The sequence below is a fragment of the Sebastes umbrosus genome, chromosome 6 (genome assembly GCF_015220745.1).
Source record: "Sebastes umbrosus isolate fSebUmb1 chromosome 6, fSebUmb1.pri, whole genome shotgun sequence".
NCBI classification, from domain to species: Eukaryota; Metazoa; Chordata; class Actinopteri; order Perciformes; family Sebastidae; genus Sebastes; species Sebastes umbrosus.
In genome coordinates this window covers 13,165,927-13,178,813 of record NC_051274.1, presented here as the reverse complement: position 1 = coordinate 13,178,813, position 12,887 = coordinate 13,165,927, and the positions used below count along the sequence as shown (strand labels likewise).

The window sequence follows — 12,887 nt, the reverse complement described above, 5'->3', positions numbered from 1 at the left end:
AATTGCATACTTTTGCTTTTTGCTTTTAGTACATACTGCAGCTGCCCTTACAAAGGACGCACTGTTGCATGCAGTATTCAAACAATTGGGACATTCTACTTTGACCCTCTTGCTCATATATCCGCTGCTGCATGGAGGATTGTGGGTCAGAATAGCCAGAACAGCATGCTGGCTTGCATACTGCACAATGCAACCGAATGTAATAGGACATCATGGTATTTTTGGCATACTCCATTTGACATATTAAATCTTTTTCTGGCATACTAAATGGTATGGTAGTTTGGGTATTTGAATGCACATGTTTTCTGATCTAGGCAGCCCACAAAAAACGGACTGGGTTGTCTTATTTCACATGTGGGTTGGTAGGCACTCAAGATACCTAAATGTATGTACACAAGCTCTGAAAAAGTGAGTTTTTCATGATATGTCCCCTTTAAAGTGGCTCACATCATAAGGATTCTGATGGTCTAATTGATGTCAGTTATTTTAAAAACAGATTGAATATTTAATTTTCACATCTGGATGCCGTTGTTGGCCATTGTGTTGTGTATTAGTTGCTGATCAGTGATTTTCTTTGGTACCTTGGTGTCCACTAGATGGCAATGGTAGTGAGCTGATGGCTCAAAGCTGAAGCTCAAACAAGAAATGAAAAATAACTCTCCACAGCAGCACATGTTGCTGACACTATACCAGCTGCACAGCCACAGTACAACCGCTGTAATGTAGGCCAGTAAGCGTAAGAGTATTGTAACCAGGATGTAGTTTTTATTTGCTTTAGGCATTTACATTTCATTAGAAACACTGCTTGAATATTCCAAAAATGCTCCTGGAGTATAAGATAAAATGCTTATAGTGTCCAAATATAGTTTACAGTATTTAATAAAGTAAGAGAGCCCCATGTGTGGCCCAATCTGCCTGGAAGGGGGAGTGGCTCTGGCAGGATATTTCTTAAAGCGCGCAATTACTACCTCCCTCCTTCCCCCATCTTTTCTCTCTCCTCTTACAGCTGCAGGGAACTTCGTGGCCTCGGTGAAAAGCAGCATTTCTGACGTGAACAATCCAACAAGTCTGAACTTTTACCCTGTTACATCTGTCTAGAGTGAGGACATCCATCTGTCTGAGAGGTGAGTACAGGAAGAAGGCCTGCAATCTACAGCTGCTCCACCATGTGGGCCACGACAACTTCCCACGTTTACATGCGGGGAGATAATTAAGAAAAGAGTTATCATTAACTCCACTGATAATGGACTGACAGTAGAGATACGGATTCTTTCCAGCTGGTTTCTGCTTTAAACCCATCAGCCGAGAATCTATTAATGCCGTCCCTTTTTTTGACATGCTGGCAGTTAGTTCAGCAAAGAGGTGGGATTTTAAATGACTCACTGTAATGGGAGATCATCTTGGCTGCATGTGCTGGTATCACTAAGGTACAAAAATAACATTTAATGCTTGATACGTGGTGGATTTAACAAGACGAGATGTCTCCTGATGAGCTTTGAGATTGAGATATGAGATTTTATATGTGAGTTGCTTTGTCCTGGATTTTTCTAAATCATTAACTGGTGGGGTCATTTAAGGTGACCGAGGTAGCCATGTTGCTCTTTTCATTATTTAAATGCACCCAGTCTGTACAGACCTTGATCTTGACTGCTCCAAATACCCTGACAAAATTGTTGAAATGTTGAAGTTTGCTTTTCTTTCATTATGATGTCCAGCTTTCTAAAAATGTAACTATAAAAAATCTTTAAGAGCTATAAAGACAAAATAAAATCTGCCATCTGTGTACACTGCCACTTAGATGAGATCTTAAAAACACAAAAACAACAACATTTTCCAGTAAAGGATCTGTGTCATGCCGAGATAAAGAAAATGTGGGTGTTTCTCGGGTGTTCAGACAAAAAAGCCTGTATCTCAGTTAAGTTGAACTTTATCAGCCAACTGTAATGTCGTCACTGAGAAGTGGATGACATTTTAATCTTGATGAACGAGCAACAGGTTGAACATGAGTTTGTGTTGCTGTGTTAGGGAAGTATACACGGCATCTCTTTATATGATGTAGAAGTATGGAGGTGTGTTCTGTCATTGACAAAATGTTGTAAAACTTGAGTTTTCTGAGATGCTTGAACTGTGCAGGAACATTTATAGGATGTTTGTTTTGGATCAAGCATATGATAAGTGTGCACAATGTTTCCACTCCTAAGCACAATCACATGTGGGCAATCCTAAAAAAGCACTTATCTCCTAAGCTAATTACCATCACTGCGACTTCCAGCAGGATGCCAACTGTCAGAGAGTATCCGCCCGTGCTGTGACAAAGCCCCCTCGGTTGCCACCCGCCTCGTCCCTCCTTTATAGTCTGTAATGACATGATAATTTGTCTCCAGTATGAACACCCTGTTGATTGCTGGGATTACCTGTGGCCTTGAACTGCTCTGAAAACTACATACTACTTTTGTTTAAACACTATAGTGTTGACACCTTTTCCAGTGTAGACACCTGGTGAAAGGAACTGCAACTCTACCTGGTTTAACAAAGGGTTAAAGTATGGGTGTTCCCATTTCCCCACTCACTCCTCCCAGCCTCTAATCTCTCTCACTCTCTCCTCTCTTCACTACCAAGGAGCTTTGGAGAGACTCCTAAGAACAAAGCTACACATAAACATTTGGAAGAGTCTGAACACAGAGTGAACTTCCACAAGGATCTAGCCGTCAAATAATCAGAAAAGAAATCCAACCTTGTTCTTGGGTAAGTTGCTGGAAAATGTGTGTATGAGTGTGTGTCCTTGTGTTTTAGACGATGAGGAAGAAGAGGGGAAGGGCTAACTGTCAATAGTGAGCTGGTCTTGCGTCAGACAAGAGCCATGTGGTGCACAATGCTGGATAGAAAAGCTACTGCAAGATCTACTGTGTTGCAATGTCACTGTTATATAGATCATTTATTATGTCATATTTAGATGTATTTTCTAATTACAACTCTTTGTAAAAGCGCATGAGGTAGGTTGTTTGAAGAGATGTTAGGATTAGTAAGTGCAGAAGCACTTTTTATTACTTTTTCCCACCCTTTTATTGCTTCCACTTTGTAAGAGAGCTGTCGTCGTGCTCAATGATTACTCTAGACATGGAACAAGTTTCTAGTCAACCAGGTTTGTCTTGTTCTACAATCTCCCCCACATGAAAATGCAAAGCATGGCCAATTTGTAGAAATCTGCCTTTTTACAATGTGAGAGTGGTAATTTAATCCATCAAAACTGGCTATTTTGTCAAAGTTAAATGACAAAGTAGTGCTGACGTTTAGTCTATAATTTGTTGGTTGTGTGTTTATTGGCTGTGGACCATGGGAAAGTCATCGGGTATGTAGCTAACCGAGCTTGACCTGAGGCCGGTGTACAGTGAAAAGGCTACTCTGTATTTAAACTAAATGGCATGGTTCACACTGTGGCCCCACCACCAAACTTGATGGATTATTGTGCATCCAGAGGCCTGTTCATTGATGAGCGTATAGCATTATAAATGTGTGAAACTCTGAAGGAATGGCACAATGTGGTGCAAGTGTGTCCTTAGGGGTCAGATGTGAAAATCCAGAGGGCAGTCTGACCCACAGAGAAGTATCCCATGACCCCCGTGGCAGCAGCAGAACAGACCTACGCTCATTCGCAGAGTCCGTCCATGCCAAGCTTTGTGTGGCCCACAACAGATTAGAGCAACATAAGTCCTCTGACAACATTTGTTATTTAAAGCCTTTCATGTCACACAAGCTTTAAATGGACTTACATCCCCAAGTGTCCCTTTTATTTTGTTCACAACTCCAAAAATAAAGCAGAGTCAAAGAATTTTTTGCAACGCCAAAAGAGAGAAGCAACATTCTTGTTGTCTTTAGCAACAGGGAAAAATTACAGTGGCGTGTGTCTCAAGACTTTTATAAATAGATCCTGCCCTTTGGAAGCCACATAGCATTTTCTGTTTGTATTACATTAGTGATATTCAGTGTTTCTTGAGTGCTGTGGCTTCCTGCTGTTCAAGTGCAAATAACTGGTATTTACCTTTAAAAGGTTATTTAAAGACCTTTGCTAGCCTGTCACTGTAACGTTACTATATACATATTGATATATTGTATCGTAGACCAGAGGCTTACATCTATCTCATAAAATTATTCTGTACATACATCACAATTCTCCCTCAGACTCGTTTTGAGATCTTGTTTGAACTTGTTGGGTGATGCATACAGACGCTATGCAAGGTAAAGACACGTGCCGAGCTCACCCTGCTCGCAGTTTTCTTCACGCATGATGAAAGTTTGAATGTTATGTAAATCCCAGCTGACAATAAACCTTCCCCGTGCATATATATTTTCCAAAATGTGTAGGAGATTTGTGTAAGTATGGCTACCATAAATGAAACAATGTTTTTGCTCTTTACCTCCAGCCAGGTGACGGCTTGAAGAGGATTCTTTCAGTCCAGCAGAAGTAGATCTCTCAAGTCACAACCGCAGCAGCCAGGATGGAGCTCCAGAAGCTGAATGGACACAGCAGGGAAGATGGGTAAGACTCACAAATGAACAGCATTTACTGATACATGTACGACACGTCACAGCAAAGGTTGGAAGTTTAAATGTGTCTGTAAACGTGTATTTTTTAAAAAGTTGCAGTATTTTGGCGGCTCCCTCAAACCCATGATTTTTATTCCATTGTAGGTTTGATGAGCTGGGCGCCTTGGCTGAACAGGAGAAGTTTCTCCCTAATAAAACTGGTGTCAAGAAAGAAAACCAATTTACAGATGTGAGTGCTTTTGCTCAGTTCATGCAAATGTAGAAGTCACATTGGTTTGCTGCAGTAAAATCAGACACAGTAAATACAATTAATGCGATGTTTGTTTATTAATCGATTTGTCGGTGTAACATCCTCTTGTTGCTGCAGTTCGAAGGAAAGACCTCATTTGGCATGTCCATCTTTAACCTCAGTAACGCCATCATGGGCAGTGGAATTCTGGGATTGGCTTTTGCGATGTCCAACACCGGAATCGTTCTTTTTCTGTGAGTATATTCAAGCCTAGCGCAGCCCTCATGTTGGCTAAACAGGCTGTATGCTCATGTTATATCTTTTACTATATTGTATAAATGTTTGCCACTTGTATCTCAGTCTTTTAGCTTCCTAATGCTGTAAAGGTATTTGTGCTTCTTTCTTGAAAAGTGCACTATAAATTAATTGTAATTAATCATTTGTTTAGGTTAGAATTCAAAGTTGACAATAGAATCAGGATTAAGCTCATGTTGGTGGTCCTTATAAGGCTCGGAGTAGGGCCACAAGGGTGTGTGTGTATCATCTGACTGTAAGTGTATTTGTGTTTTGGACAGGTATGTGTGGTAGCATGGTGATGGGCTCTGTGTTTGTTTATGTTTGTGTTTCTGTCTGTCTACCTGTGTGTGAGTTGTCGGCGTAATACGGTATATACACACAGTGGCTAGCATACGAGGCCTGATCTGTCAGAATGTACATTAGAGCTCATACACACGCAGCTTCCCTAAATCAGATTTGAGTGGTTAAAAATAGCCGGTAGTGATCAGATCCAAGACACGCCTGCCTGGATCAGCCCTGTGCTATGTGGCAGGGGGGAGGTGGAGGACGGCTGGAGAGCCGGTCTCTCAAGGCCAAACACACATGTGTGGGTGGAAAAAAAAGAAGAAAAGACAACAATTACAAGAATTTCTTGTTAGAATTTAGTTTCTGAAGAAGCTTCTAAAGAATAGTGTTATTTCTCTGTCTCTCTCTCTTTCTTTCTTTCTTTCTGTCTGTCTTTATTTATTTATTTATTAAAGGAACAGTGTGTAAGATTTCAGGGGATCTATTAGCAGAAATGGGATACAATATTCATAACTATGTTTTCACGTAAGGGATAATGTAAAGCGACCCGGTCATTGCTGTGAAATAAACTTAAATAAACTGTGAAAGACCCTGAACCCCTGAAGGGGTTTATTTCACAACAATGACCTGCTAGCTGTACATTATCCTGCTTATTACACGGCTACTTACTTAAGAAATCCATAATTTGACATAAAAACGGTCCTCCAGAGTCCGACATCAGAACTGCGCCCATAGCAACAGTCTGTTATACATAGCAATGGTCTGCTATAAAGAAATAACAGACCGTAGAATGCCGTTATTGACCAATCAGAATCAAGTATTCAACAAAGCCGTGTAATAATGGTGTATAATCACCTAAAACTAAGAATCGTTGTGTTTTCGTTAGCTTAGAATGAGCCCTTCATATCCACATAGAGAGTGGGTCCTCTTCATGGAGTACAAACCAAACACTGGCTCTAGCGAGAACCTTTTTTTTACGTTACCTGAAGGCCACCGTAGTTTTCCGACATGCTTGTGAAATTGCAGTAACGTGAGCCGCAGAGTGCAAAACTGTGGTAGCGCCAGTCTGACTTACGTTGCTCCTAAAGTTGTGTTATTATGGTAAGGATGACCTCTAGTGGCGTTACCACGGTTTTGCTCTCAGCGGCTCACATTACCGCCGTCTTGGAATGGAGGAATGAGCGGAGGAGTACTCAGTTGGTTGCAATCTGCAACCACACCACTAGATGCCACCAAATCCTACACATTGTATCTTTAAGATAATAGCACAGTTTTAGCTCCAATAAGAATTTGTGAGACCATTGATACATTTCTGCCATGTCATTTCTAGACATGAATAACATTTCCCAACACATCTCTATGGTTGTGTGTTTCAGAGTCCTGTTGGTGTCCATCGCCATTCTGTCTGCATATTCCATTCACCTCCTGCTGAGAAGTGCCGGAGTTGTCGGTAAGCCAGAGCAAAACTCAACACACACAACCCAGCAGATGTAGCCATATAATCGATCCTGCATTCGTAACTTATCACAGTCATATGTGTATAATGTTTTCTCAGGCATCCGGGCTTATGAGCAGCTTGGGAATCGGGCTTTTGGTACATCGGGAAAAATAGTGGCCGGATGCATCATTACAGTACACAACATTGGAGGTATAATTGTCACTCCATTTTTCTCCTCCCTTTGATGCTTATGTTTGATCTGTAAGTGTGCTAAGATCGACTGTTTTCACTTCCTTTTAGCAATGTCCAGCTACCTCTTCATCGTCAAGTCTGAGCTCCCACTGGTTATTCTAGCTTTCCTCGGTAAATACGAAAACACAGGGTGAGTGTCAAAGTGCTATTCTGACTATGATATTTGTGTATAGTTTCAGTTTTTCGTTTTGGTGATGTACTGATTTTTTTCTCATCTGTTTGTCTGGTTGTCTCTTAGAGAGTGGTTCATGAATGGAAACTACTTGATCATGATTGTTAGTGCTTTCGTCATCCTTCCTCTTTCACTCATGAAACGACTCGGTATGTTTTTCATTCTGTCATCACATTTTCTTTTTAAATTTACCCCATATTCTCCCATGTTGCATCATGTATCCACTACCTGTTTTTTTGTGGTGTCTACTTTCATGTGAAATTAAAGTACTTCCAGAATCCATAAATCATTGTAATCATTGCAACACAGGTTATCTGGGCTATACCAGTGGCTTCTCCCTCTCCTGCATGGTGTTTTTCCTCATTTCGGTGAGTCTCAACTAGTGAGCCAGCAAAGATAAATACAATACCACCACCTGTTCCTCCGTTAAATATTTATCTTGGATTAACCGATGGGTGTGTCTCCCCAGGTTATCTACAAGAAATTCAACATTGAATGTCCACTGGAGGATACACATCATAACATTACTCCTGCTTACGTCCACACTGCCGTTAATGTGACGGACGACTTCTGCGAGGCCAAAATGTTTACCATGAACTCACAGGTCAGAGGAAAAACATTTTGTCTAGTTTCCTGTATCGTCCGCTGCATATTTATTTCTTCAGATTCACTGCTACATGTTCTGCACTAGAGCGCGTTATGTTAACAGCGGGTATAAAACAAGCATTTGATTGTGTTCCTCAAGCTATGTTTGGTAGGTAACTCACTGACCTTTTGGCACGTTTGGCTTTTAGACTGTGTACACTATTCCAATCCTGGCTTTCGCTTTCGTCTGCCACCCAGAGGTGCTACCAATCTACACTGAGCTACGAGAGTAAGTCGTCTATTTCACAAAATCCAAACGTGGTACTTTTATTGGCATACAGAGAGCAAACATTTCAGTAAAAGTAACGTGATTTTTCTGCTTGCCTTTACCTCAGCGCCACCAAGAGACGTATGCAGACTGTCGCCAACATCTCCATCCTGGCCATGTTCGTCATGTACCTGCTAACGGCTCTCTTTGGTTACCTCACCTTCTATGGTAATACGCTGTTTACTCATGAGAGTCAAAGGTCACCTTGTTCTGAAGTTATGAATGAGTCACTTGTCCATATATATTTTCCAGTGTTGTGAAAGAGGGAATAGATCACGTGAGATGTGTAAAGAGCTTCTCTGTGTGTAGGTGCTGTGGAGTCAGAGCTGTTACACACCTACAGCCGAGTGGACAACCTGGACGTCCTGGTTCTCTGTGTGCGTCTGGCCGTGCTGGTGGCCGTCACTCTGACTGTCCCTGTGGTTCTTTTCCCGGTAAGACATGTACTAACAAGAATAATGACAATATTTGTTATGATTTCCTCACACACATTAAAATTCAACACACTTTACTTAATAACAAAAGTTGATTCAGATAAAATCAGTAAAACTAAGAGATGCAAAAGAGGAGATCAAAAGAATATAGATTTGAAACAATTGGTTGAATAGTTGATTTGTTGAAGTGTATGAGCTATTTTGCTCATCAGATAATTCTTTAAGAAATGTTTAAAGCCAAAATGGTTCCAGCTTCTCGAATGTGAATAATTCTGTTTTTCTTTGGGTTTTGGACCAAAAAAACCTTGGGTTGTGTGTACTTGTAATGGACATTTTTTTCAAATTTGATGGCATTTTAGTGACCCAATAATTGATTGATTAATCAAAAAAATAATCACTAGTTGCAGCCTTAAAATAATTCGTAAAGATTGACATATTAAAACACATATAAAAACTTAAATGTGCAAGAATACATGTATAAAAATACATGTTGCACATAAATACTGTATATAAAAGAACCTCGCTGCATTATAGCGAAGCCTCCACATGACAAATACAATGACAAGTTTCTCTAAAGAAAAGGTCTAGATAAGTCTTTAAGATAGAATGTAGTAATCATATTATTTTAATTAGCTAATCACACATTTATATCTCAAATTCAATGCGTACACCATTGTGGAAGATATCATCTGTGTAACAATTAAAATCAACATTATGAATAATGATCCCTAGTGGTAGCTAGTAGTAGACAAATAAGTGCAGTAGGCCCATGATAGAGCCATGTGACATTCCAAATGCAAAGTTTATTGTTTTTAATGAGTCTTTACTTAAAAAGTCTTAATTGGTCGATAGGCCTGAGACCAATTTAAAACATTTCACTTTTTAAAAAATATTTCCAAATTACCTCCTAACAATGCTGTCTAGGGAGATCCCGAACTTACAAACTGTACATCATAATCCAAAATACTGCTGACGTGGCCTCTACACCACATAACTGATGCTGCCAAAGGACGCATGTATGTCTCAGAAAATAAGGCACTGAAACTGTCATACTGTTTCAGTGCCGTGCTTTCCAGACTGTAACATCTGAAACCAGCTGGGGCTTTTTTTTAAAACACCGTAATATAACTTCAGAATGATCTGTAGCCTAAAAGGAATTATTAAGAACACACAGCAGATCAGCCCACACATACTGTAGTCATAAACCTTTTACAGGCTATATTAAAGAAATAGTTCAACATTTTGGGAAATAAGCATATTCACTTTCTTGCAGAGAGGTCAGATGAGGAGACTGTAACCACTCTTACAGTATGTCTGTCTATTCAATAAGAAGCTGAAGCCAGGAGACAGACAAGCTTAGCATAAAGACTGGAACCAGGGAGAAACAGCTAGCCTGGCTCTGTCTAAAAGTCAAAAGAAACCTCTAAAGCTCACTAATTTGCACGTTGTTCCTCATTTGTTTAATCCATACAAACATTTTTCTAAAGCATAGGGTTGTGGTTTTACAAGGGGGTTATTTACTTGGAGTCTCCCCTGGTTGCCTATGTTGACTTTAGAGCTGCTGGCAGGCTTTGAAGAGAGCCAGGCTAGCTATTTCCAGTCCTTATGCTAAGCTAACCAGCTGCAGCTACATATTGAACTGACAGATATGAAAGTGGTATCAATCTTCTCATCTAACTCTCACCAAGGAAGCAAATGAGCAAATTTTCCCAAATTGTTGAACTCATCCTTTAACATCATATTACTGTACAGAGAGCAGACGCTGCTGCTGAATGTCTCTTTGTAGGTTGAAACTTTCAAATATGTTGCACTTCTGGTCTCACTCATCAGCATATCAAAGCAGCCATTTTGCCTTTAACACGTGACAGAAACTACCTGTTAAAATGTCAGTTATTTGGAATGGAGTTGACGCCTTTAGGAGCTTTGCTGCCTGTGGTTTATATTGTTTCTAAATCTTGAAGCCTAACCTATTTGTAGATAAAAGCATGACTTTCTCCCTCTTTCGTTCCTTCCCTCTGTAGATCCGCAGGGCCTTGCTCCAGATCTTGTTCCCTGACAAGCCTTTCAACTGGATCATACACATCGGCATCGCAATTTGTCTCATCTTTGTGGTCAATCTGCTCGTTATCTTCGTGCCCTCCATCCGCGACATCTTTGGCCTAATCGGTACGTTTGCACAGGAAGAATGGCCGTCTGGTCTGAGCTTCACTGTGAATTTTGTGATGTGAACTTTATCATCCGTAAACTGTGTAATCACTTACTGTGTAGGACATTCAATTAAACTCACTTCTTCTCTGTTCTCCTTCCTTCACCTTCAGGAGCCACATCTGCCCCCAGCCTCATCTTCATCCTACCTGGAATCTTCTACGTTCGTATCGTTCCTGAAGACCAGGAGCCTTTTCTGTCCAGACCCAAGATTCAGGTACTACTCAGTTCCTTCTGCTATCGAGGATACTTTGAATTTAACTTGGTCATTTAAAGCTACAGTCAGGAACTTTGAGCAAATGATATAAAGTTATATTTATAAAATGGTCACTATATCCTGACAGTAGTGCATGAGACAGATAATATGTGGAAAAAAATATATGTTCCTCTGCCTCCTCCTAGCGCTACTGATGGCATTTTCCAAGTTTCCACTTTGCCCTAACCAAAACAACCAATCAGAGGCGAGCAGTCTCTAAGGCAGCTGTCAATCACTGCTCGCGAAACTCACTAATTCTAATCAAACGGTCAAACTAGGCAGCGCTGATCAAATATGAATCAATATTCTGTTACTGTAATGTTGAAAACAGCCGAGCCAAAACCAAACACCGCCCACCGACCGGAGCAAATGTTCGGGGCAAGAAATAGGCATTACCGTAACAGAATCTTGATTAATATTTGATCAGTGCTGCCTAGTTTGACCGTTTGATCGGAGTTCACGAGAAGTGATTGACAGGTGCTGTAGAGACTGCTCAGTTCTGATTGGTTGTTTTCCTCCAGTGAAATCTTGCAAATGCCATTAACAGACACAGGAGGACACAGACTAACATGTTTTTTTTTTGCAGATTACCTGTCTCATGCACTACTGTCAGGATATAGTGACTGTTTTATAACTTATTTTTATCATATTTGCTCAAGGTTACTGACTGCAGCTTTAAATTTCAATGTATTTTTCAATGTGTTGTTGACACAGATGTCATTTTTTCCTTCCTGTCCTGTAGGCCGCATGCTTTGCTGCACTGGGATTCATCTTCATGGTCATGAGTTTGTCGTTCATCATCATTGACTGGTCGACGGGGGAGTCGAGAAGCGGAGGCGGGCACTAGCAGTCGTCACTGAACAGAGATAATAATACAAACAGAATGCCAACCAAAGCGCTCCCTGTCAGTAAATTACCCCTCATCTTTTCCTCTCCAAAAGCCAAACAAGAAAGTTTGGCCGTGCAAGACGAAGGATATGTGAAGAACCTTCGCTTGCAACACAAAAAAAAAGAAGCGCTTCGCCATGTGATGGGGCAGACAAAAGGCCCAGTAATGGAGGAGACGCATGAGAATACAAAGCAATGTGTTCTGACTGAATAAAACCCATGTCACACCTCGCAGTAAGGATGTCGTTCGGAGGCATGTGTAGAAATGCAAAAGGATGAATGGGAACAGCATGAGTCAAATGGAAATCCCATTTTAGAGTTTGGATGCGTACAGTTCCGTGGAATAGCTCAGTCACTGCCAAAATCCTTACTTCCCTACCATCTCAGATTTTACAGGACAGGAATTTGATTGTGTCGTTTTCATACCAAAAAAACATTTCAGTTTGTTCATCCAGAAGTTGCTGTATCATTACACATTTAAGACTGTAAAATCTGCTGGTACTGTGTTGTCCAAATTTCCTCAAACCTCACAGATTCAGCTAAATGTGACACACAAGGGTTAGTCTGCAGCTCCACGCTAACCATTCCAATCTACCTAAATAAAAGTTTCAATGACTCTTACATTAAATAATGTTCTTAATGTGATATTAATGGGACACTTAACATGACTGTTGTAGAGCTGATCACCTTCAAAGCTGAGCCTAAGGTGATCTTTTACAAGTATGGTACAATTTGTGGTGTTCGGCTGCTATCCATGAAGGTCAAACAGACAGTTACTGGCAATCCCACGTGAATCAACAGACACAGAGAGGTGGTTTGTACAGTTTTTATGTATTCCTGGAAAAAGTTCCCTTGTTGCAAACCAAAGAATATAATATTGTGTCACGCTGAAATAGGGTGGAACACACTCTTTTTTATATTTATGTTCAGCAAAGGCCAATTAAAAATTGTACATGAAACAATTTCAGTGTTA

General features: G+C 40.5%; 1 protein-coding gene across 2 annotated transcripts; it reads left to right on the top strand.

Moving 5' to 3' along the window:
• Positions 1-973: 973 nt before the first annotated feature.
• LOC119489576 (sodium-coupled neutral amino acid transporter 3-like) lies at positions 974-12,876 on the top strand. 2 transcript variants are annotated; one of them, XM_037772214.1, is made up of 17 exons: positions 974-1,124; positions 2,620-2,745; positions 4,422-4,537; positions 4,690-4,774; positions 4,913-5,028; positions 6,733-6,806; positions 6,912-7,004; positions 7,095-7,176; positions 7,285-7,367; positions 7,528-7,586; positions 7,688-7,822; positions 8,013-8,092; positions 8,199-8,299; positions 8,441-8,565; positions 10,587-10,731; positions 10,884-10,987; positions 11,769-12,876. In XM_037772214.1, exons 3-17 carry the CDS (start codon positions 4,497-4,499, stop codon positions 11,871-11,873), a joined length of 1,428 nt encoding a protein of 475 aa, XP_037628142.1. In that variant the 5' UTR covers positions 974-1,124; positions 2,620-2,745; positions 4,422-4,496; the 3' UTR covers positions 11,874-12,876. The 2 variants fall into 2 exon arrangements, with proteins under 2 accessions (XP_037628142.1, XP_037628143.1); XM_037772215.1 differs by lacking the exon at positions 2,620-2,745 and having other exon boundaries at positions 984-1,124.
• The last annotated feature ends 11 nt before the right edge of the window (positions 12,877-12,887 follow it).

Excerpts from the sequence above, each read along its gene's own strand:
- LOC119489576 (XM_037772214.1), top strand. The coding sequence starts at position 4,497 with ATGGAGCTCCAGAAGCTGAATGGACACAGCAGGGAAGATGG. Across the intron at positions 7,368-7,527 it reads TTCACTCATGAAACGACTCG|GTTATCTGGGCTATACCAGT; the intron begins GTATGTTTTTCA and ends ATTGCAACACAG. Across the intron at positions 8,300-8,440 it reads TGGTTACCTCACCTTCTATG|GTGCTGTGGAGTCAGAGCTG; the intron begins GTAATACGCTGT and ends CTCTGTGTGTAG.